Below are 25695 nucleotides of genomic sequence, written 5' to 3' on the forward strand. Positions count from 1 at the left end.
TTTTTTTTCTTTTTCCTTGAAAATGTTCCCATAATGTGGTGAATGCTTCAATGTCACTGCATCACATTTTCCTGATGGAACTCTCCCCCATCATTTCTACAAACTTTCCTCTTCCAACCTCTGATCCTTTTGGACAGATCCAGAGGTTTTTGTGGAAGCTGCTCGGTCACCCTAATGAAGGAGGTATTACAGAGGCTGACATATAATACACAACCCTCTGAAGTGGTTCGGGTTCTTTACTTTTTCCAGCCACAAAAGCAGAGGAAATTGTTTCACTATAGCAGGAAAGACTGAGCACAGACCCCAGTTTTTAACTTCCTTCCCCTCCCAGGCACCCCTGAGGCCGTCAATGCGTGTGGGCAGCACCGCGTTTGGGGGCTGCGGGCGGGCTTCCAGTCAGGGCGAGGCCGGGCAGCGACCGCTGGTGGCGCTCGCGGGGGCCCAGGCGCGGTGCCGAGAAGATGGCGGCGGCCGCGCTGCGCTGGGCGCTGCGGGCGGCTGGGCAGGTCAGCGCCACCGGCAGCCCCTTCCAGCAACCCGGCCGCCTCAGGGCGCCGCGGCGGCGGGCACGGCCCCCGTGGGGCTCCGGGGGAAGCGCCTGAGAGCAACTGGGGGGCTGGAGGGGGGTAAACTGTGAGGTTATTTGTGTCTGCTGGATGATAGATTAATTCCGCGCTGGCTTTTGCGAACTAAAATGTGAAATACGTGAAATGTCTTAGGAGCTGCACTGCGGGAAGGGAATTTGGAAAAGCCCGGCAAATACAAGTTTATGGGAGTAATTCGTACCTGAACTGGGCAAATAAGCAAAACGAGTGTGGGTGATTTTTTTTTTAATTAGGTTCTCCCCTCACCGTGCACAAGACAAGTGCGGAGCTACTTCGTGGACTGGAGGATGCTGCGCGATGTGAAGAGGAGGAAGCTGGCGTACGAGTATGCTGACGAGCGGCTGCGGATCAACGCCATCCGAAAGAACACCATCCTGCCCAAGGAGCTGCAGGTACTGGGCCGCTGCGCTCAGCTGGGCCCTGCGGACACGCTGTGAGGGCTCCCGTGGCTGTTAGCACTGCTGCGGGCACTGCATTTAAAACTGACCAACTGGGCCAGGTAATAACAACAGGGCACGCTCCTGGCTTTGTTGGCATCTTACACCAGTGCTTCTCCTGAAGTAGTAGCTGTAACACTACATACAGTGAAAACTCAGCTCCTTAGTTATCAGTTACATACCTTTGGAAAGCTGTTTTCCATGATGGCGTATTATATGGTTACTTTTATAGTTGCCTAAGTAAACTTAGGATTTTGGCTCTTGCGTTTATTTAGAAACTTGAAAGCCTAATCCTGCCAAAGTCACCTATTTGATTAAAAATAGGTAATTTTAACTTTTTGCGTGAGCTAGAAGCACATAAAATTTGCATCAGATCTGGGCATTAGGTGTTTTTTAAAGTATACATATTCGCTGCCCTGCAGTCAGCCTTTCTTAGTAAGCATTAAGAATATTTTCAAGTGTTTGAAATACTCTTAAAATATTCATGTATATATTTGGTCTGATCATGCCTAGTTGTGGGGATATACTTCCATTCTTAAAAGTCCTGGGAGAGAAAGTTTGTGAATCTGCTTTTATGTACTGATTTTACCATCTTCTTGGCAAGTCTAGTTTGTGTTGAATGTTCACCCAAGGGTGGGAGGGCAGATTGCACCTGGCTTTGTTTTTGGTATTCCTCAGCTGCTTTTGTCACCTTTTGAAGTCACAGTTGTAGCAGCAGTTAGAAACAAAAACTTAAGGAAAGTAACTTTTACCTCCTATACAAAATGTTATTTGGACTCCAAATGTAACATCTTAAAAGAAGAAGCTGTGAGTTCTCTGAAAGTATAGGCTGCTTTCTTAATAAAAATCCTAGGAATTAAATAAGCTAAAAAAAATACTGCGAGTGGTTGGCCCTATTAGATAAATTGTAGGTATACAAGCACATACACAAGTAAGGTGCTTGATGGGACATCAAAAGCAGTAACTACAGAATGTTCCAAGACAAAAAGTCCCGCTGACCTTGCCTTTACTAAAGTTAAAAGTCACCTGGCTGCTCTCTTGATCCTGTCCTCTTTTGAAAGGGAGGATCCCCTTACAAGATAGCCTGACATTATTGCTTTTCAGCACTCTATAACAGGAGTATGCAACATAACGGGAGATTTTGTAGTCCAGCATCAGACCTTCATTTAACCACCAAGGTTTCCTACCATAGGATTCTTTAAGCCCTTCTTTCCTTAAAAAATTAGCATATTAAGAGTGCTACAGTTAGACGCTTACCTAACCTCAAGCATCTTCTTTTAGACTGCATTTCCTGGCTAAACATACTTGTTCTGAAATTCCAGTTGCTGCAACCTCATGCTTTTTGAAAACTGTTTTTGCTCTCTTGTACAGAAAAAGAACTTTCTTAAGCCTTCTCATTAGAGCAGAGACACTTTGACCTGTCCTTCTCTGCCTGTGAAAAGGGTGAAATCCCTTTTACTGACATCAAAGTATATTACATAGGAAGACCGTTAACAAGAAATTGATTTAAATTCAATTCAACTTAAAGGACTAGCCCACTCTATTTTTACTTGGCTTGAGGTAGTTCTGTTTGTTTCAGCTTTTATTGTTAGCTTGAGGTTGTAAGTTTAAATTTGAGGCCTCCATGGAGGTCATCTTACATTCACTGTTAGGATGCCCAGAAGGAAGGGCAGGAGGAAGTTTACTATCAAAAGGTCAAGCATAATCATGAGGTAATGGTAGCTTGTGGTGATACCTATTTTACAGCTCTGCTGTGAGGTCTGGAAATAAGACTTCATATTCACAGGGAACATAGTTACGCTCTGTGCTGTGGTCTTCTGTTTTAGGAAGTGGCTGATAAAGAGATTGCTGCATTGCCTCGGGACAGCTGCCCTGTGAGAATCCGAAATAGGTGTGTTCTGACATCCCGCCCTCGGGGGGTGAAGAGGCGGTGGAGGCTGAGCAGAATTGTTTTCCGCCATTTTGCTGATCACGCTCAGATGTCTGGGATACAGAGGGCCATGTGGTAGATCGCTGAATGGATGTACGTTCAGGCAGAAAACACAAACTCCGTTTGTGCATTCAAGACTGTCCTGTGGATGAGCCCAGCATCAAACTGATACAGAAGGAAGAAGAGCCATGCTAATTCATTACATGCATTTACTAGATTGTGACTGGTATGTTGCTTTTTGTCAGTCAGCTGATAACTGCACTAAGCCGGTCTGTGTGAAAGGCGGTTTTATTATGAGAGGAGAAAAATCACTGATTGTTGCAGAACTAATCTGTGGTTTGTGATAAGGGCAACATCAGAAATAAAGACATACAGCATAGGCTCATTTAAGCACTTTTTTTTTGTCACCATACGATTGCGTTCACGATGGTAATTTGGGTAAAAGCGTAAGTGAAACTGCAGAACAGGGCAAAGTAGTATTCCACCATGAACAAGGAACATGAACTGAAAAATAAAACATGGCCATAGGTTTAGATACTCTTGCTATGCAAACTTAATACATGTACAAACAGACAGAGTGGATAAAGGACCTATTAGAAACTACAACATGCTAATATTCCTCTCCTACTTACAGTGCAGAGCTTGGTCCAGTTCTTTAATTACAAGGTAGCAATTAAGTCCAGACCACAACAGGAGAGTAATGGCTTGATTAATTTGGCAGGTAACATCAAATAAATTTGTCCTCGGGAAAGACATGAGAAGGAAGCAGGAAGGAAACAGTAACCCCAACCAAGCCTGCTGCTAAGTTCATGTTTGCCATGTACTCTTCTTCAAAGCAGGGCAATAAAAGAGGAAATGGCTATTCTGTCCCTCACAGTAGCAGGGAGAGGCTGCAATTAAATAGGCCAAGTCATACTGCCATCAGATGGAAGACACAGGCAGCACGTTAAGAGCAACTTATCACCTTCAATTTTGTCAAATTTTGGAGCATAAACTATCTTAATGTACTACTTACTCTGTTACCTTAAAACTCTTCAAAGTCAATAGGAGATAACGAAGCTTTTCTCTTTTCATTATATACTGCTAGAGCCAGGGTGAACTCACTACCTAGCATCAGCAGCTCACTGTTCTCCTGTGACTGATGCCACCTCAAAGACACCCCAAGGAGGTCAGAATTAGCACAGAGGTTTATGAGCTGTTTTCATTTTCAAAAGCCGTAAAACGTTAAACAGGCAGTAGTTAATTTCTAAGTAATCATTCAATTTTAATACCACATCATAAACATCATTTTTTTTCTGCTCTAATAGCAAGTGCACTGTCTTGAGATAGTGGTTCTACTTTCTTCAGCATTTATCGTATTTACTCTTCAACATACTTTCCCACGTCATCAAAAAACCCACCCCAGCAGTTAGCATGACATTAGTCCCAGTAACCAGATGGGTACCATTGTCACTTGCAACAGAGAGGCTTTGACCCGTCTTAGTTTAGGATTCCTTTTCTTTTACATTCTGTTCTCAGTTTCAGAAAAGACTCCACTCAGCTGAGATGCTTTTTCAGGGAGGGGTAAGGATTTACCTACGCTCCACTCTTCCGGAGATGGTGAGCCACTTGACTGAAGGAAATGCTTTATAAGCTATTTTATTTAAATATTTTCTCCAACCTGAAATGGAAAATGACTGTCTTTGCTTGGAAGAAGGTTTTGTAAACAATGATCTTTGCAGCACAGTGAGTCTCACATGGAAGATCAATATTAAGGCGGCCCTTAGAGTACTTTCAAATATCCATTGGTATGTCCCCTTTGGATTGCTTTTCTCTGCTTTCAACCCAGGCCTTGTTGATGGTGCGCTTCATTTCATCATCTCCTTCTGCATACATCTTTTTTAAAAGGTTCATAAGCCCCTCACTAGGATCTGAGGTGTCATAGGCAGCCTTCCTGCAAGATGGATACATACAAGAATATGAGGCATATCTAACAATTCTCTGCAAAACCCAAACACTAATATTTGTTAGAAACATCTTGGTATCAAGATTTTGCTTTGGCAAAGTCTTAGACTGTGTAAGTCTTCAGTCACAACTGTCACCACATAAAGAGAGAAAATCCTTAAGGGTCTACTCAGAGTAAGTGCATGACCACTTTGAGCTGTCCTATTAAGGATAACAGGAAGCATTTTGCAATGAACATGATCCTTGAAGCACCACCCAGAATTAATCCTACAGAGCAGGACCCGAACATAACAGACCCAGAATGTGCCAACATAGGTAGTTACTAGCATAGCTGCAGGCTACCTGAAAAACATGCAGATGACAATAAAACAGCAGAGGGAGCAAGTTACCCAAGTACGGGGCTAGCTACCAGCCTCAAAGTCCCCAGCACTTTTAGAAAGTAACTTGTCATACTCCAAGCCTTCGAATATGGCAGCAGTATTAGTCCTGACAGGCTGGGCAGCGTATGGTACTTCTCTGCACAAGACATTAAATAAAATGACCCAGTCCCTCCAGCAATGTGTATCAGGAGTCAAATCGTCTTCTCCTGATCTCCAGTGCTGTTTCTTGGGATGGGAAAATAGTTTTGCTCTGGTTAGCTAGGACTAATCAGTCTAAGCAAGTCATCCTACAGAGATACACAAAGTGATCAGTCATTGGCAGGCCTAAGCATCTCAAAAGTGAGTGCTTCCACACTCCAAGGAAGAACACTTTTGGATGAAAATGTGTTTATTGTAAAACAATATCAGAGTATTATGTACAACATTTTCTATTTAGATATATTAAAAAAAAATCCTGCATGCAGGTGTCTCCTGCTGTAGTTTATCACCCTTTCATATCCAGCACCTAAGCTGCATGTAGGATTGCTCCCAAGCACTTGAAGCACAGTAATCTAAATTAGCTTGAAATTTTGTACAATAATCCAGGTAAGCAAAAACCTGTTTTGCCAGAAGGATACTGGGGTTTTGTGCAGGCACTTCAAACACACAAAAAAATTATATAATTATTTTGACCAGCATAGCTGCAGGAAATATATACTTAGCTTAAAAACAGTCAATCTCACTAGAGCAGTTCTTGAAAGGAATGCAGCCAGCAAGATGTAACTGACTCTTTATTTGGTTAATTATCTCCAGCACTTTCACTGCAGGCCTTATCTGTCACATTTCTAATGATGCAACATTCATCACTAGCAATAAATCAGTAGAAGAGAGGCTGACAGCTGCTCTAAGTGCACCTCCCTCCACAAAAAAAGTGCATTAAAAGTGCACCAAAAAAATAATAATATATATACTAACCTAATGATTTTCAAATACCTTATGGGCTTATCCCCCAGAGCAGCAGTTTTCAGTTTGACTACACAGGCAAGAGAAGAGTTGAAATGCACTGTTCCTAAAGCAATTTGGGAAACAATTAACAGAAGATGAGATAGAGGAGTACAGAAACACTTACTCTTTCTCTTTGCTTTCTTTTTCCACTTGAGTAAGACAATCCCACTTTTCCTCCCGCTTCTTCCTACACATCACAAGGACTGTGTCCGTCTTTATCTGTATGGAGAACAGCAAGACACGAGTTTAGAATACTAAAGAATAATAGTTACAATCACAATGAATAAGATGAGCTTATGACGTAAGTGTCTTTCTATCCCTGCAAATTCCTGAAGCGTTTATTTCTGCTATTGATTTTAGGTAATATACAGAAGTTGCAATATCTATTCAGCCTCAGGGCACTAAGTCATAACCTCATTGTAGAGTAGCACAGTACTACCATACTGACACTATAGCATAGTACTAATTTTCTGGTAGAGAAGAGCATGCAGTGCTGTAAAAGCATCATTCAGTAATTTTTAGGATACTAAATGTATCCAGGATTGTCTGGTGACTATATTTACAGGAGTTTTTAGAATACCTTGTTTTGGTAGATGCTTTCCCAACTCATTTCTCCAAGGGTAAGAAACTAGTGTAAGGACATTGCTTAATCTTGCAGTATGTCTGCAAGTTAAAAGCAAAGCCTGTTTAATTGCAACCCTGACCTAAATTTTACAAAACCTCTACATGCCACAGCAAACAAAGTTCTGCTTGAGCTTTGGCTTAATTCAGAAAGCAAAACGACCATTGCTTGTTTCTGCATCATATTAAAAATCACTGGCACATCACTCTCACTTATTTGTTTTAATTTTGTACAAGTCTAGTTTTAGAGCAATTTCAAATTGAATTATTATTTAGTTCAATGATGTGCTTTGGTTCAAAGGTGCTACAAGTAGCAAAGTAAAGACAGTATTACTAGTTGCAGTCATCACCAGTGAAATGTCACTGGTATTCAATGCAGAGCAATGCACCCCTAAGAAAATCAGAGCAAGTTTTAGACACTGTTTTGGGCATTATACCTCTTTAAGCTACCCAGGGTTTCAGTCTGCTGTCAAGCCTCCCGTCTACTCTAAAATTGCAAATAATAGATGCTTAGTGGAATTTTCTGCTTAATTATTTCTGAAATCCTGTTGGAAAGCTATTTTAAAAAGTCTATAGTATCTATTCATGATCTTTTGGGGTAGAAGCCCATGGTCATGGTCTCCAGAGATTGATTCCACAATTGTGACAACTACAGATTATTACAGATCATGTTCACAGGGAAAACACTTTATCGATAAACTGTTAGACACTTTATAGACTGAAGGTTAGCACTGGACCTCTTAAACTAGTCAACAAACATGGTACTGTGTAAGGGGCCTAAAGATCTGTAACAGATGGGATGCACTGACCTTCCTAGAGCTGCCTTCCACAGAGATGGGTTTCAGGAGGTTGTTGAAGGTCATGGTGTAGTTCTTCCCATTCAGATTCTTAACTAGAAGATCAAACGACCTGGAACCAGAAGGTGGGGAGAGGGAAGGTATTAAAAAATATTCCAGCTGGTGGGAGACTGTTCTACCCTGCCACCAAAAATAGTGTCTGAAAGCCCTTTAGCAGGTTCATTTCTGGGGCACTTCACCTGGCTTGAATTACTTTCTACTCAAGGCTTCCAAATCTTCAATTGGATTTAATGCTGAGTACTAAAAAGGACCTACTCAGACTTCACAACAAATCTTTGGGGTTCTTTCTATCTCATTGGCCTCCTACAACCTTGGTAAAGCAGATTTATTTAATCAACATTTCAGTTCTATCACCATCAAAAAACAGGGCTAACACTACATACCCTGTCAACCACAATGAGGTATAACAAACATTTTTAAATTAAAGTAAAAAAAAAAAAAAAAAAAAAAAAAAAAAAAAAAACACTTTAAGGAGCACTATACTTAAGGGTATGTGCTAAGTAAATAAATAGAAGGGAGAAAAGGGGGGAAGCATTGGGCATGGCTGATGCAGAACAGCACTCAACAAAACACATTTCTGCATTGCAAATAACTTTCTTCAACAGTGCTCTCCTTGTGGCATGGTGCAACAAGATCAACTCACCTCTCTGTGAAATTCACCTGCACATTCTCTGCTGGGAGCTTCTGAACTCCATTTAAAGAGATGTAAATCTTAATAAACTTATCTGACTGATCCCAACCTGCAAGGGAAAAAGATCAAGATCTAGCTTCCATCCATAAACTTCACACATTCCATTCTAACATCCCCACAATGACCATGACCTATGCCTTATTAAAACAATCTTCAGAGAAACAAGAGATAGATGTGAATTGGGCATAATTCAAGAGCAAAAGGAGATGCATACATAGCCGTGTTCCCTAACTTCTCTAAATTCTGTGAAAAGCCGTGTATCAACTCAGGTAAAAGGACAGCAACCCCGTCTGCGTAGGGGGGAGTCAGAGGTAGAGGTCTGGTTTTGCTGCAGTTTCCATGACCCACTTTTCCCCTGCACAGCAAGTATCTTGAGCAATTCCTTCTCCTTTCACCTATATGGCAAGCAGAGAAACCAAAGCTCACTCTTTAATTCTTAGTAAGTATTAGGCAATGGAAAAATACTAGCTGGTACACCAGGGACCCTTAAGACACTCCACCAGTACTGAACAACTATCACCCAGACAGAATTAACCATGCCATGGTTGGGACAGCACAGTAAGCACACAGAAGCTTTTAAAGTAAGGTCTCCAGTATGAAATTAACATTTGTGAGAACTTCTCAATAGCACTAAATGGTACCTGTAACTCACACTAATGCCTCCCAGGCTCCTCTTCAGGGAGATGCCTAACCTGTAAAACGCATTAAGAAAAGTAAACCTACCATAATTGTTTATTTTCACCGTGTACCCTCCCAGCGATGACTTTTCTTCTTCTACCGCATCCTTTGGCTTTGGCAGAGGCTGATTCTTGATTTCTAGCTCCAGCTTGTGCTTTTCTGTCAGCAGCACATCGCGGAGCCGCTTCCTCGTGACTTTCACAAGCAATTCTTTAACCTCTTCCAAATCTTTCAGCAACTGGTTCGCAAACGAGAGATCGCAACGCGCGTGAGTTACGCCCTCCTTTTCAATGCAGGCTCACGGCTGAGCTCCTTCACTCACAGCGCCTCCGAGCCCGCCGGGTGCAGCACGCTCAGCCCCAGCAGCCGCCCGCCCACCCCTCCGTGCGCTGCGAAGCACGAGGCCGCCCGCTCCTCACCAGCATCCAACTCCCCACCCGGCTGCCCCCGCGGGTGCCCTCTCCCCGCGCTCGGAGCCGCTCCGCCCTCACGGCGGATGGAGGAGGGGGGGGATGAGGCTCCCGCTCACCTCCTCGCGCGCGGCGGCCATGTCGCGAGCGGTGCTGCGCGGCGCTGTGCTGCGCCTCCCTAGCGGCGGCTCCGCGGCCCCTCTGGAACCTTCCGGCCTCCCGCCCCGCGGAAATGGCGTCGCTGCCTCCTCCTCTTCCTCCGGGAGCCCGCCGCCGCCTTCCGCCGGCCGAGCGGAACGGGAGGGGCACGGCGGCCGTTGGCGACCGTTGGAGGCGGTTAGCGACCGTTAGCTGCGCCCTGAGGCAGCGCCCCGGCAGTAGCTGAGGGAGCGGCTCCTGGCCCGTCCCGGCCGTGTCGGAGCGACCCAAACAGGCGTTTTCCGATCTTTCTTTGTACCCTGCCGTGGGCCAGGGGAGCTTTGATGACACACGGTGGTCCTGCGGAGAAGGCTTGGCATGGCTTTCCTCAGGTATTTCTACCGGAGGTGCTCAAAGGGAAAAGTACACCGAAATGTGTCTCACCAGTTACTGAGTCAGTGTACTAAAAAAAAAAATAAAACGTGTGTATTCCCAGGTCTCATTCGAGCACTGAGATTTCCCAGAGGAGGAAAAATAAAATGCATTCGCAATCTTTCAGTGGTGGAAAGATTGTGAGTGAGACTCAGCGTCTTCCTCCAGGTGTCTTATGAAAGAGGGAGCCCGAGGCAGGATACAGCCACTCTGCGTTTGAAAAGCAACTTTCTTTAAATGAAAGGGTGCCAGATACTAACATCTAATTTATGAAATTGGGGAATGTCAGTTCACTTGTTGATTTGTGCACCTTTTTACCTTTTTTTTTTTTTTTTTTTTTTTTTTTCCCCTTTTTTAAAGTGGCCATCCAGGAGTTAGTTAATCTGTAGAGGGTTTTTTTTTTTGCAAAGGTATGGAGGGAAGAATAGATCCCAGTAAGATAAGAAAGTCATGGAAAACCAGAAGCCAAAGACTGGTTTTCAAGGCTGAGTTCCACAAATCAGTTTTAACAGACGTACTGAAGTGTTTGACATAACCCTCTGGTCCGGGGCTTCAGAAACTGTTAGTAACTAACTGACGAGCTGTAATAACCAACGCTGTGGTCATGTTTAAAGTTCCTAGTACTGAGCTTCAGCTTGCAGATTTTCAGCCACAGTGTTTGAAGCTGCACCAGTTGATTTTATCTGGAAATATGTAACATGGTCATGCTTATTTAATGGGTTTCTGTCTCTTCATGGCTCCTCCTGCTCCCTGCTTCTCTTCCTTCAGGCATGGTGCCCATTTCTCTTGCACACTGCTAGGGCAGCATGAAGTCCTTAGCCACTCCTGCTTCCCCACTGCTGTATACGAACAACTTTTCCTAAAAGTGTGTTTACTACTGTGTTCTCTATGCTGGAAACTCAGAGCAGTGTTTGGAGAGGAGTGCCCAGGTGACCAGTTAGCTTTCTAGCAGTGCCTATCCATCGGATTACTGTGGTATGGGTTACCCCTGTGCACAGGTACACTATACTGCCAGCTGGGAATTAGCTATGGGACATACACGTTTCAGGCAGCTAGTCTGCAGAGCCAGTGTCCTAGCACAACAGTGCTGCTTGAAAATAACCAAGTGGAATGAACTGTACCAGAAAACCCAACTCAGCAATTTGCTATTGCAAACAGATTTAAGCTGTTTAAGTGGCTTATGAAAATAAGCACCTTATTCCCATTTTGTTTGCATTTCCATTTATTTTACAAGGCATCGTTCACACAATGATAACAAGGTACTGATCCAAACAATTCTGTAACAATTAAAAAAGTAAACATTTGTTGTGACCATGTACATTAAATTGCACTTTTAATAACAAGCATTACACTTATATTTCTGTATTATACTTTATATAATACATGGATTTGTTACACAAGAACTGGCAGTACTAAGCTGTTCTCAGTTAAAAGTCTCACAGCACTATAATGTTCTTTTTCCCCACGTTTATCTAGTAAAGTGTATTTTATATACTAGGACCATAACCAGATAACAAATGCAACTACAAACCCGGAAAATGTCATTGTTCATCAGCATGATGAAGCTGCTCTCTATTTTCAGTGTGCTGAAGTGAAGCCACCTTGAATGGCAGACAAGAGTGCTCTGGTTCAGAATCATACTTGATTAGACCCTCTTCTGCCTTGCCATCTTTTCCCTGTTTAAATAAGCCAGAGAATCCTCTTACTTGGGAAAGCAATAGTTCCCAAAGCTCAAGAGAGCTCCTGGTAGTTTTGAAGATGGTATCAGTACCAGTGTGTCCCTAAGAGTTACTGGAAGGGGGGTATTGGAATCTGGAGAAAAAGCTGAGAACATCTGCTTTTGTTTGCATTGGTAGTAGCATCCATGTATCATATAAAATACAAAAATAAGAGAAACTGAAAGGAAATTAGTACAGCTCAAGATTCTGGTGGTATCAAATCACAAATGAAGTCTGTGATACCAAATCCTTTTGCTGTATTTATCCCTTTGTGATTCAGTTTCCTATATATTATTCTATATATAAGATATAGTTTTCCAAAGATACATATATATTCCTTTACAGGTTAAATAAAAGCAAGTCCCACTGAATAAGAAAATAAGAGGAAGTAATGTTCTAGTTCTCTACCCATATTTTTTTTTTTTTCCCAGGTAAAAATAACATGAAATACATTCAGTCGCAAAGCAGCTGGATTCCAGGAGAAATGGAGAGCCCTGTATTCCTGGAGGATTAACCTGTACGTCTTAAGTTATGATCCTGAAACAAATTGTGTAGACTTCTGAGTTAGAAAAGTTAGGATCTTTATCAATGCTGATAATTAGTCATCCAGTTCCAAATTCTTTGAATTTCCCAAAACCAACTATGGATTAGCCCAGTTTTAATGGCTGCTGTGATGTATAATCTAACTTGAAAGGTCCAAAAATCAGTGCTTCGTTGTATCTCCCCTTAGTACTGTTACTTGGAAAGAGGTAACGGGACAGCTCCCAGTAGGATACTAGCATAATAGATGAAAATAGAATCTAGTTCAAGCCTTCACATTTGTGAGAACAATGTGATGCCTGGTGCTGTGTGCACCCACAGCCCTGGGCATGCACAGCATTGTGTGTTTTGTGCACCCAGCTGTTTGTACAACAGCCTTTTCTGCAGGGTTGAGCTGTAAAAGAGGCATGCTGGTCAACCAAAATGACATAGAGTAGGGTTTTCCCTACAGCAGCTGGGAGAAAACCAGCATTGTAAGACAACGGAGTTTCTGTTTTCAATGCCAAAGGTATTTAGATTTACTAGATTACATAGAAGTATGGCAATTATCCTCGTGTCTAACAGGAAATCAAAATAAGAGGTTCTTTGACACATACAAGCAGTTTCACAGATCTCACTGAAACTACTTGAAGGGAATGGACTTCCTTGTTTCCTGTGGAAAAAGCATTAATTTCTGATGTGTTTTTTAAGTTTTTATGTCAATAAAGTTAGATTTGTATTGACTTCTAAGTGCCAAGTTCAGTCAGCAACTGATACCGGGACACTGAAGTCAATGGGCTCCTTTGTGCTTTGTCAAGGCCCTGAATTATTTCTGTTAGATGTTGGAGCTCCCTCTCCTGTTGTAAACAGCTGTCTTTATTCCGTGTTGTTTTTCACACAATGGCACAGGTGAAAGCATCTATTTAGAAGAAATTTTAAGGTCAAACCAGTTCTTTAAATTCAGTTCTTTAAAATGTCTAACAAGGAAAAAAAAAGTTTATCTAACATGTAAATTAACCATAGCAAATTAGACAATATACTAATTAACAGGCAATACAAAGAAATGTTTGTCAGCTGGTAGTACTGATTACACAGCTGACTACCTCTCCTGATACAGGTTTTACTAATCATTCACTGGTATGGATCTCAGGGACTTTGCAGTTTCTCGGGCAGTTTCTTGGATTAAAGCCACCCATGATATTTTCTATGTTACTGTCTTTAATTATTTCTAGGTATGTTTAGAATTTGTTGAAGTAAGTGAAGTGCTATTACTTTAGCGTAGTAAGTTTGAGTCACAAAGATAATCCAAGACTAGTTCACAGATGTACTGCAGAACTAAATCAGCCTTGCTTCATTTATCCTGTAAAGTGTTACAGTCAAAGTAAATACTTTTTAAAGTGGAAAAAAGCAGTTGTGTATTTCCCCCTCACACCCCCCCCCTTTTTTTTTCATATTGTATTGGGCATCTCAGGAGAAGATTAGAATCTGACAAGATAAAGCAGTTGTACTAAAAATATTCTTTGGAGGTTTGTCCCTAATCAAAGTAAAGGCTTTATTTCAGAACTGTGCATTCTCAATAAAATTAAAAAATAGATTTAGTTCCATAAAGATATATTTATAACATTCAAATTATCTTCAATACAATTTTTATGTTGATACATAGTTCGATACTGACTAAGGAGAAGAAAAAAAAGAATCATTCGAATCTTAAGAAGTGGGTTCCAGTGCCACATGAAAATAAGTTTCAGCAAGACTTTGATGATGTTTCCCTCTGAAAATCTGAATATTGAACCAGCTATCCCTGACAGATCAGTTGGTCTGGGATATGAGTATTTATAGCAAGTACTCCATCAACCACTGCTGAAAGGACTAATTAAAACAGATTTTTTTTTCGTACAAGAAACTGAGTATCTCAACAGCATGTACAGTCAGCAGGCAGCTTTAGCTTGCCTGGTTTAATCCTGCAGCTCTGCTGCTTTCCTTGTTTCTGCATTTAACTATGCTTGTTCATCAAGATAATAACATAGAGCTATTTTTCTCATTCCTTCAGTAATTTTGAGAAGATAGTTTCCACATAAATATTACTCTTCCAAGTGCCACTGCTATGAATGCTACCCGGGATGCACAGATGGAAGGTGAAAGTCGCTTACTGCCCTTACATCATTGCCAAAAATGTGTAATTCAGCCATTGCCTTCTGAAACTTTTTTGGTGCTGTGAGAGGCACAAGGTAAGCCAGTTCCTATCCTACAGGGTGTTGAAATCATCATGGCTAGCAGGTAGCAAACATGTATTTCTCACAGAAACTCAACTTCCACAGTCAGAGAGATATTACAATGAGAAGGATGATAGTGTGTCAAAGCTAGTTCTATGAAACATGGAAGCTTATTTAACACTTCCTTTTTGATGAACTGGGGAAGTACTGCTTCACTCATCCACTCACTCTCTCTCATTGGACCCTTTACATGATGTAACACATTGACTTGGCAAAAGACTAAATGGGGAAAAAAAAATCAAGACTTTTAATTTTTAATTTGAATCACCTCTAGTAAGTGCCATAAAAAGGATAGGGACATGACTGTACATCAGGGAGCTGGAGCAGGGAGCAGCAGTGAGCTGTTACATGAACTCAGCTGCTCAGGGAATCACAGTCTTAACATTTTTATTATTATTATTATTACTGCATTTTTCCAATCAAGGTTTTAAATCCACCTGTAAGTATGATTTAAGATAAATGACATGAGAAATGTGGACACTTGTCCAACCATTGGTGTCACTCATCAGCACAGTACTCTCACCATACCAATCAAGTGTTCTTAAGTGTCACTTCAAATTTATTTCACTGTTTATTTCAAGTGTGAAATGGTACTGATAAGTGAGTTAATAATGCTAGGTTTAGATAGCCTACAGAATGGAAGCATCTTTGCAAATATTATTAGAAGTGACCACAAAAAGGAAGATTTTTTTTTTCTCTTTGCAAAAGAGATCCCTTCTGCTTTTTCCTATTTTTTTTTTCTTTTTTTTTTTTTTCCCTCACCCTGTTAAGGTTTCCAGATTATCACTTTTCTTGCAGGTACTTTAAAAAAATACCAACATTTTAAACTCCTTATTCTTAGAAGAGAGTTAGAAGTTCATCGCAGGATAGTTGTGTCAGGACAGTGATTATATTTTGATCTCTACTTCAAACAAGTGACTGCCTTTCAGAATTGTTCCTCTGGCACAAGTAAACATTAAACTTGTACCGCCCTGTTTGAAGTAATTCACAATTATGCTTGACAACAAAGCACAAGATGAGTATCATTAATTTTTATTGTACAAAACGGACAAGATATGGCATTCCTTTGAATTAAAAAAAGATCAAAAGAGAACAAATGTACTTGGAACAATTTTGTAAATGGAACAATTAATACACAACCTTTTGTCCAGCAATATTTATCTGCAAGACCACCTTATAGACATGACAAGTATAATTAAAAAAATATTCCATCAGTTCAAGCAATAGTTTAATTTTCCATGAAAGAAGTATTTCTATAAACACTTTATGTTCAGTCAAAACAAACACTTTTGAATTTTCTTACCTTAGAGATATAAAACAAACAGAGAGGTTTGGGAATCATCAGAGAAGTCTATCCCATGGGAAAAGTCTAAGCTTTGTATTAGAGTTGAAAATGTTTGTTTTTATAAAAATAAGTAATACCGATATAGCATTTCCTAGCCAAATATTTATGGCAAATTGATCTTGTTTTTGTGGTGATTTCTTCATCAGTGCAGCAAAAGCCTGTTGTTTGTTTTATTTGACACCTCACTTCCGTGTAAAACTCAAAAATTGAATATAGACCCAGGGAAAAGTTTTTGTTAATTTTATTCATAAAAGCTACCCTTTATTGCACAGGACTTACAAAAGGTCAAAACTATGCAAGGTTTTCAGTTGGCTTATCAGAAAAAACATCGAATAAATGTTGAACAGTTTTCCCTTTCTCCCAGTGGAAGGAATTCTTTCTTGGCATTCTTAGTATAAACATGAAATAAAAAAGGGGAACTAGGTAACTATGTTAAATTCCAGTTCAGTTGTAAATAAACAACAGTGCTACTCAGTGCTACAAAGAACTGCACTATTTGCATTTCTGAAGAAAAAAATGATCAAAACTATGAAATTATCCGGGAAGCTCACAAACAATTGTGCCAAGACAGTGCAAGACTATCTTTGCTTCTTTGCTATGGCCTAAGCTTTACAAAAAAGTGAAAAAGTGCTTTTCTGCAGGACGTAGTCACTGCGATAAACTTCTGAGATGGTCCCAGGGCATAAGTTATCCTAGACACTCACACACACACTAGTACTTGTTACACTGTGCTTTCTGTGAAGAGATTATGCTGCAGTACTTTACATTTTCCATTCTCTCTTCCTCCAGAAGAAAAAAAAACAACTTCTATGCAAGATAAAAATAATTTTGAATAATTAGTCATGTATTAAAGAGCTAGTTTTGAATTATTTATTCATTTTAACATCTAGTCATATAAAATAAAGTGTAAAAGTATGAAGGTATCAGAACGTGGCTTTCAGCAAGGCAGTTTGGGAAGTAAGAATTCAACATAAAACAGAATATTTTTTCCCCTTTGAAAAGGATCACATCAGAATGAATGAAAAACATTGAAGAATTTCACTTCAAGCCTGCACTCCTGCCTTTTGTCCTTTACCCAAGAGGAGAGACCACTGGAAGAATCCTCCAGGGTTTCAGTTGTGTTGTTCTTTGTGCTCTTGTATCAGGTCTGGCTGGAACTATGTACTGCCCTCTTTGGGTGGCAGGGGTTGCTGAGGCTGCTGTGGTGGCTGTGTGCCTGTGGCAGTTTTAATAGAGTTCAGAGTTTTGCTAAACCAAGAGTTCTTGGCAGCTTGGATTTCATTCATAAGGGCTCCTCTCTGATGCTCCAGCTCCTAAGAAAGCAAAATGGTCAGAATTGATCAAAAACAAACAAACAAACAAAAAAGAGCATCTTCAGACTCAGTTCCTTGCAACCTCCCAGGCACTGGGGAGAAAAACATTGAAATCACTGAAACAGTATTTAGACATACAAATGGAAATCTCTTTTCTTTTGTTCTTCTCTCTCTTTTTAAAAGCAAGCAAACAAACAACAACAACAACAAAAACAGACAATCCTAAGATTCTGGAAGTTCACAGGTATAGAGCAGGTACAGGCATATGCTCCCTTTAGCGCCATTTTTAACCCCATGATTCATAACTTGCACGGATCAACTTGGACAGAGTACGACAAGGCTAAGGAGACTGCCCTGCAGTACCTGCATTCCACGTACCTGAATTTTGCACTTGGCTTCCACAAGCTGCAGTTTGGTCTGTGCAAGTTCCAGCTCCATCTCTCTCAGTTGCTTCTTCAGTGCATCCTTCTCGTCATCTGTTTCTATGCCTTTATTCTCCATGCTTAGTGAAGGCAGCTTCAGTGTCCCCTCTTTACTGAAAATCTCACTGCAGTGTTTGCAGGCCATCACTTTACCCTGAAATAGCCAGAAAGCTCGTTTTTAATCCATGTTACAGGAGTCGCTCTGTTTCTTGGAAGAGCCATTTTTATGTTAGATTGCCTTTCTGTGCTGAAGTTTTCACACTTGACATTAAGAGAATTTGAGAATTTCTTGAACAACTTCCTGAATGCATGAAACAGTATAAAGAAATCCTAAAGCCTATTTAGCATGCTCTGATAATGCCTTTGCTCCTCTTCATTACTCAAACCTTCTTGCTACCAAAGCTGTTTCATATTTTGCAGTATTTATGTCAGCACAATTCAGAAGAATAAATTACATGCTGGGAACTTCCACAAAAGCACTTGACCAAATTTTCGTACAGATTTTGATATTTCCAAGAAACCCAGGTAACTTTTCCACATTTCCAGAAGCAAGCAGTCAGCCTGCGTTTGCTGCAAGGGACAATGCTACCTTCCTGATGCTTGTTTAGCTTCCTAGGGGACGGTCCTTTTTGCTAACAACATCTGACACACAGTAGTAAAGTTTTCATGCTACCTGGCAAGGTGAGCCAGCCGCTCATGGCTGAAGATATAGCACAGCTGGCCTGGGTCACAAACAAACACAGGATATTGAACTGTTCAGCAAATTATAGGAACATCTATACTAGTGTATTTTTGGATGAATAACAGATAAAAATTACCACTACAAAGCAACAAATCAGGTTTAGCTTGAGTACTAAGGAAAAAACTAGAAGTTACAGCAGAGAGAAAATGATTCTGCCTACTCAGTAGTGACACAGAAGAGGGATGGAATTATTACCTGATCAGGAAATATTTACCATCAGTGCAGATACTAGAAGGGAGAGGAGGAACTGCTATGGAAATTCTGGGTATGAACCAAGTTGTGCTAATTACTTAAAATTGTTCTGCTTAACTTACACAGTAGGCAAGTGTAGAAAGCCAAAGATAAACAGTGGCCTAATAGCAATGCTGATCCCCTCCAGCATGCATGCTGGAGTAGCAGCACGTTTTCTCCTCTAGAGAGACATCTTTTGTTTTCATTTAAATAAAAAATCTAAGTAAATACAGCCTCTGTACATTTTTGCCAAAAGTATACATTTCTACATGAAAATCTATATGCACTTCAGTTTGAGAGTTCCAGCCTGTATGATACAAGATAAAGAACACTGGAAGGAGATACACCCTTGAATCATTCACATTGTGTGAAAAATGCACATGGGGCTATCAGTGCAGCTGTTTGGATGTCACAGTTGTTGCAATAAATTTCACTTCCCCTTTTGTTTTGTGTCACTGACCACACTTGCGTTAGAGCCGTCCTGTATGTAGAGGCATCACTCTCACCTTCACAACTTCCAGTTCATCTTTACTGGCTGCCTGCTGTTTTTCCAGCCTGGTACTCAGCTGGGAACAAATCTGGAGCAGAGAAAGCAGTCTCTTAGATAAAGTTTATTTTATTAAAATATTACTTAATCTTTTTAGCTTTTTTTTTTTTTTTTTTTTTTTTTTTTTTTTTATTAGAGCTAACATTTCTTAAATTCTGCCTCACTCAGGTAGGTACGTGTGTTCCCCCTCAACAAATCCACTGTTGGGGATAACGGAGACCAAAAAAAATGGCAGCATTCAACATAGAACCTGAACATGGACACCAGAACATTTTATTGATTAACGGGTTTATGATATTTCCACTGCATTATGTCACACAGCAAAGAAACATTCATCCTACAGTACACAAAATAGCTTAAAGAAGGGTTATTCTTCATTCCCCAAATTAGCAGACTATTAGGAAAATCAAAAAGATTTATCACAAATTATAATGCTTTTTGAAAGCCTAAAACATAACATATCTTATTTAAAGGATGAGATAAGCAACTCTAAAAGTTCAGCTCTCAGGACATGTTGAAAAGAGTTTACAAATAAATACAAGAGGGTGTCTTTAGAACCATTACCTGTTTATAGTCTGCAATAATGGCTGTGGTTTTCTTAATCTCAGATTCTGCCTTCTCTAGCTGCTTCCTGAAGACTTCCTTCAGCTAGGAGTTGAAGGAGAGAAGTTACACAGTACACTGAAAAAAGGTTTCAAAATGCATCATCAAATTGTTCTCTCAAAGTCTTGCTGTGTTTACAACAATTCTACATCTTTTTCTTACCAATTTCCAGTGCTTCAGAAGTAGAAAGTCTGATTTACTCAATATACAAACATCTACGATAACAAAAAAAATGTCTATACTGTGATACAGTGTATCATTGTTCAGAGAACTGTCCTGTACAGGAATTTTCTTTCTCTGTGTGCAGCACGGTCCACAGTTACATGCTTTGTTGTTGGGTTGTTTGTTTGTTTGTTTTTCCTCTGCACACTGTCACAGGGGGTTTGGGCAGACAAATTGTTTGGAGATGGAACAAGGAGAAGAATCTCTCAGCACTATCACGCTCATCCCCAAAACAGAAGGAAAAAAATATTTTTAGTTGCCGACAAAGAGAAACAGAAGCAGGAATCTGTTTTAGTTGTGCCAGCTAACTCATTCCTCCACCATTAAGAACCACTAAACATGGAGAGCCATCTCAGCAGGATTAAGGCCTCCATTGCCTTTTATATACTAACCACAGAACTTGCAGAGAGAGGAAAAAAAAAGAAGAAAAAATATCAATTGTTATAGTCAGTGTTGTCAAATGGCAAAAATGAGAGCCCCTGTATCATTCTCAAAGCATGCTTACATGTACATCAGTATTCAGCACATAAGATATGCAGGATCAAAAGACTAAGACTAAACATTCTGCAATTGAGTGAAGCCAGGTCTGGGCAGCAAAATCACTCCAAACCTCAGTTCTGTCCTGTTGATTCTAGCTTCTGAGAGGAATGCCCATAGCTTTGTTTCAGTGAACCAGCAGCCTCTTAGAAGGCAACAATTCCTCCAGTAACCCTCTGTAGATAATTAAGAGACATCTAATCATGCCTCCTTAGTTGTGACTGCTTACCACCTATGAAAATGATTGTTATAATACTGGGAAGGGAGTAAGATACAGAAAATTGGACATTCAGGAAAACACTGAAACGTATACTTAGAAAAAAAATACCCTGGCACTTTGAACTTTTAATTGCCACTGCATTTTGAAGACAAAAATCCCTTCCGTAACCACAATACATTCATGCTTTTCAGATTATCCTTTTGCTTGCATTCAGCTTAGTAGGAAAGACTGGAGAATGCCTTACCTGAGCGGTTTCCTCTTCCTGCTTCCGTTTCTCTTCCTCCGTCTCCACTAGTTTCTGTTTGGTCAGGAGAAGTTCCTTGTTCAAAACATCAGCTTTGTCTTCAGCCTAGAATTAGAAACACTGGTGTAAATCATGTTATCTGTGCCAATATAAGTGTATCGGTGTGTATATATCTCACAAATACTGCAGCTTCATGATCTAGAGTTGCCTTTTCCTGCCCTCGATGGCTCACCCAACCTATTTTGTAAATGAAATTCCCTTTTCAAGTAGCTATTTTCTAAATTATTTCTTTGTGCTTCAACTGTGGAAAAGAACCCTTTTGTCAAGTGTTACCCACACCCAGGTGACAGGTGAGCATAGATCATATGTCGTAATACAAATGATATATAAAATATTTTTGTTGGGAATGATATTAATGTAAGAGAAGGAAGCATGATTCAGCTCCTGTGTAACTTTAGATAACATTTAATTTTTCTATCTTTCAGGCTAGTTGCCTGCAGTGTACCTTACAAAGCATCAGAGCTTAGACAAGTATAAGAGACAAAGAGAACCACCAGAAAAAAAGGTTTGTTAACAATTGTTTCCTGGAGAGCCTTGATACTGCGTGCGTACTGGAGAATACAAACTTTCTCCTTTCTTTAAGGGGCCAAGCTTATGTAGATATATACTGGGAATTTTTTGGATTCTGAGAGCACTGTCCTCACAGATCACCAGATTGAGCACCAGGAGAGAAATGTATTTTTCAACACCTGGATGTATTCTGTTGACTTCCCCAACTGGGAGATACATACTGCAGCACATCACTTCCACCACCCAGTTACTGAGCAGAACAGGCAATGACTGTAGTCAAATATTACTTACTTGCTGGAAATACAAGAGGGAAAATGATATTACAAACAACAACAGCGCAGATATTATCTCTGACCTGCGCTTTGTTTTTTTCTACTACCAATGGTATTAGCTTATCTACTGCTACAGTGTTAATTATTAATGAGGGTGTTAGTGGTGACTGTGAGCAGCTGAAGCAGCTCCACCAAGACTTCGTCTGAAAAGATGGACTGAGGATTTCTGCATTGCTCACTGCATATACAAGGCTGTATGGGAGAAAGCAAAAATGAGAAGCAATAGAACAGACGAGGGATAAGGCTGACATCTCAAAACAAAAGAGCTCAGGGATAACAAAAGTATTTTTGACAAAAGACTTGTTTAGGACATACTTCGGAGAATCAACTAAAAATCTTTCCTCCTTTTATATGGTCATTCCAGGTTTTCCAAGCACCTGCCATGGTGTACAGTATCACCTCTCCTTGCGAGTGAGAAATGCAGCAGCACAAAGCTTTTCTTTCAGTGCCACTGAACTGAGGTGGGGTGTGGGAACACTTAATGGAGCCACTCATCTACAGAGAAACTGCTAAAATGCAGGAGAGCAAAGAATGGGGCTGGCAAAGGTATGTCTAACAGCTTTGTGATGATACTTCAGAACACAGCAGGGGCAGAAGCAGATATAAAGCTGCTTTACATACAGCTATTCCTGGGGAAGACAGAGCACCTCGATGCAGTGTTTTTGTCTTCTACACTGCAATGCCCACTCCAGCAGGCAAAGTGGTTATCTGCCCGTGCTTGCTCACCAAGGTGCCTCAGATTTTTAGAATCACACGAATCCACATCAGAAGTACCTAGCTGCCAAGGGTCTGACTAAATAGAAATACACTACTGTGGCCAATGATGTTTACAATTCTGAGGTTAGATAAAGAAGCCAAATAAATACAGAAAATCAAATTGAGAGACCCCTGCAGGAAAAGATTTTACATTGTAAGAGGCACTACAGCCTTCACTAAGCAAGATGCTAATCATGAGGGGTGGTGGAATATGGCCCTCCTGTATTTCATACCACACCACTTCATTCTCTTTAATGTAGTTGGCTATACTGAAATTGCTGTGAAAAAAATAGATCCACATAAGGTAGCAGACATTCTGCAAAGCAACTTCCCTTACAATCGCTCTTTTGAGGAATATATCATACCTTTTTCCAGTAAATGTTTGTTCTTTGGTACCTGCCTAAAAGATTATGGCTTACATTTTGTAAAATGAACTGCAACAGAGAAGGTACGGTCAGTGTTAATAATACACTGCTGTGTATGCCTCTGCCTGCATCCACGTGGAGATACAGCAACTAGAATTAAGGCTGTCAGGAAAACAAAGGCACAAATACCAATGCTTTTAATTTTGTGTAAATGCTTTCACTTGAGCAAACAACAGGGCTACTAAAACTAGCATTGCGAAGCTGGAGTTTGGAGCCATCTCCTTCAGCATTACCTGGTCCAGGTCATTCCGTAAGGCAATTTTGCTTGTAACAAGCTCATGGGCAAGGTCATCGTTCTCCTGCTCCAGCCTCATGCTAGCTTCTTGGAGCCTGCGATTTTCCCTCTGCAGAAAGAAAGGAACAACCAAAAGAGGAAATTAACTCTTATCAATATTAAAGAGCAGTAAGCGAATATGTTGTATGTATAAAACACTGATAAGGCAAGAGTGCACATTAAGACAGGACTGCTGCTCTGGGAAACAACAGTGAATTAAGCCAGCAGTGCAAATGCAGCAATTCCACTTACATCCCAATGGTTATGTTTGAGTCACATAAGTGACACACTGATTGTAGGGTTTCTCTGTCAAAAGTAAACACAGTCCTCTCAATAAAAACATCTGCTTTCTGATTTCCTTTGATGAGGAGGAATCAGACAGATAAAATCCCACCCAGCAGCAGTGAACAGGGAGATAACTCGAAATAATGTTTCCATGCAGAAAGCTGTCCTCTGCTCCATTTTACAAAACCTAATCTGCAGGCAATCCATAAAAATAGTCCATTCTGGAGATGCTGTGGTACCAACCATTCGTCCTCTGTGGGACCAGTAAAGAACAGCATTTAGAAGGGAACTCCTTACAACTCATATAACATGTACATCCACCTGTATGCTTTCTCTGTAACTTGCACCAGTGACAACAGGTACGTTTTACAGGACACCTGCTGAGAAAAAGTGCCAGATGGAGAGGGGACATCAGTCCCTGAGCACAGGTCCAGAACCTGTTCTGCCCACGATGCACGACAACACGAAATGTAGACCTTCAAGACTGCAGGCACCTCCTACCTGCTCCATAAAGGCAGAAATGACTACATAGAGCACTAACTGGTGAAGGTAATGCATTGGAAAAAAAAGAAAACCAGCAATTCATGTTTCTTAAAAATCAATTTATGTGACTGTTATTTAGGGCTGAGAAGCATAATTATATTCAGAAGGTATCTGTGGGTTGGTGGACTTCCAGGAGTCCACATCAAATCCCCTGGCTTCAGAAGAACACAGTGAGGTGAGTCTGATACAGGTGCCCTTCTCAAACAGATTTTGAGAGAGCAAAAAAAATTGCTGACTTTCAGTCACATAGTGACTGCAAAAGAGACTGGAAATGGAATCTGTTTGCTGTGGAAACTCAAGAAAAATGCAAAGTTCACATGGAAGTTTATAGATGGAGAAACAGTAACCTACATGCTAACATCTCAAAAAGGCCACTTGAAAGGTTATGATCTCCAAAGAAATACAGTAAAAGGGAATATATTAACAGCACTTAGAACAGCAAAAATATTTCAAGAGTTGCTCATTGAATGTTTTCCTACAAAATGTGATTTCTTTGCATAAGCATATTATTCACCAGTCTTCACTTCCTCTTGTTCACCAGCTATGCTCAAATAATTCTTTCCAAAGCTCACCACAGTGAAACAACTGCTTTTCATCTGTTTCAAAAAGTTTTTGCATGCCTGTCTTAAAAAAGGACAACTACAGTTCTAAGAGGATGCTAAAAAAGGTCTCTTCTTTGTCTTAGCTTCCTCTGTGGCAGGAAGCAGAACCTCTGCAAATACCTTCTTCTTACTGGGACATTATTGTGTAAGTGGATTGTGCACTACCCTTTACAGGAAAGTAAGTTCATTTCCTCCCCAAAAGACTGTACTTTAAATAACTTTGTTTTGTTATAGAAACCCTAAAATACTTGTGATTTCACACAATTAAAATAACCACTGCTAAAAGACACCTAACTTTGGGGATTTTTTTTTAATCGCATCATATTCTGTTTGAGACAAGGAATTTTTAAAGTAAAATTATCCTGTAGGGATGATATATACTTGGAAGCATAACAGCAAATTGCTATCTTCAGTAATAATAATAATAAACAACTCCAATGAAGCTTTATTTCTGTATTTTGTTCAGACCATCCAAGAAGTGTTGGTTTATATAGACACAGGTCTGTTAGTGAGCAGTTATCAAAAAGTCATAAGTTCACTTAGAAACTGGGACAAAATCAGGACTGTATTACTGTCAAGTGCTATAGCACCAATACCTTTTTGTAGGGATGTTGCTTAGAGCAAGAAATCAGCAAGTTCTTAGACTTCCACAAAATAACCCAGAAAGAAGTTTGCTTTAACATTTTTGCTATGCTTTTGCCAAAAGCTTCTGTGTCCGCAAAGCAAGCTGCACGGTGTGAAGTTCGGAGTTCCTGCTTTGCATTCGCAGACAAGTGGAAAGCAAGCTACGTGGTTGGAAATGCGCTATCCTCCTCTTAAACTGAAATTTACACAATACGTTTTTAATAAGTTAAATATCTCTTAC

The 25695-nt window shown here is 40.4% G+C and overlaps 3 protein-coding genes and 1 long non-coding RNA gene across 14 annotated transcripts in view; 2 read left to right on the plus strand and 2 right to left on the minus strand.

The window, feature by feature from the left end:
* Positions 1–370: 370 nt before the first annotated feature.
* Positions 371–3089, plus strand: MRPS14 (mitochondrial ribosomal protein S14). Its single transcript, XM_082766630.1, has 3 exons — positions 371–506; positions 839–997; positions 2869–3089. Exons 1-3 carry the CDS (start codon positions 462–464, stop codon positions 3049–3051), a joined length of 387 nt encoding a protein of 128 aa, XP_082622756.1. The 5' UTR covers positions 371–461; the 3' UTR covers positions 3052–3089.
* Positions 3090–3354: 265 nt separating this feature from the next.
* Positions 3355–9778, minus strand: CACYBP (calcyclin binding protein). Its single transcript, XM_082766629.1, has 6 exons — positions 9657–9778; positions 9173–9365; positions 8402–8498; positions 7711–7810; positions 6405–6499; positions 3355–4905 (listed from the first exon to the last, which is right to left on the minus strand). The coding sequence occupies exons 1-6, from the start codon at positions 9675–9677 to the stop codon at positions 4746–4748; spliced, it is 666 nt and encodes a 221-aa protein (XP_082622755.1). The 5' UTR covers positions 9678–9778; the 3' UTR covers positions 3355–4745.
* An 88-nt stretch (positions 9779–9866) lies between these two features.
* LOC309881064 lies at positions 9867–25685 on the plus strand. The gene is made up of 6 exons (XR_014318073.1): positions 9867–10067; positions 12257–12342; positions 14395–14572; positions 21529–21608; positions 22310–22491; positions 24058–25685. It is a non-coding gene; the product is annotated as an uncharacterized lncRNA (long non-coding RNA).
* Positions 14566–25695, minus strand: part of RABGAP1L (RAB GTPase activating protein 1 like) — a gene marked incomplete at its 5' end in the record, with an annotated part of 249414 nt that continues 238284 nt past the window's right edge. For all 11 annotated transcript variants that reach the window (XM_082766621.1, XM_082766619.1, XM_082766620.1 and 8 more), the window contains 6 exons: positions 14566–17275; positions 17654–17851; positions 19177–19248; positions 19782–19865; positions 21044–21148; positions 23360–23470. In XM_082766621.1, the coding sequence (XP_082622747.1) occupies positions 17120–17275; positions 17654–17851; positions 19177–19248; positions 19782–19865; positions 21044–21148; positions 23360–23470 (726 nt within the window). In that variant the 3' untranslated portion in view covers positions 14566–17119. The remainder of the gene's footprint in view (positions 17276–17653; positions 17852–19176; positions 19249–19781; positions 19866–21043; positions 21149–23359; positions 23471–25695) is intronic.

Source organism: Aythya marila (genome assembly GCF_965140915.1).
Source record: "Aythya marila genome assembly, chromosome: 8".
Taxonomy (NCBI): domain Eukaryota; kingdom Metazoa; phylum Chordata; class Aves; order Anseriformes; family Anatidae; genus Aythya; species Aythya marila.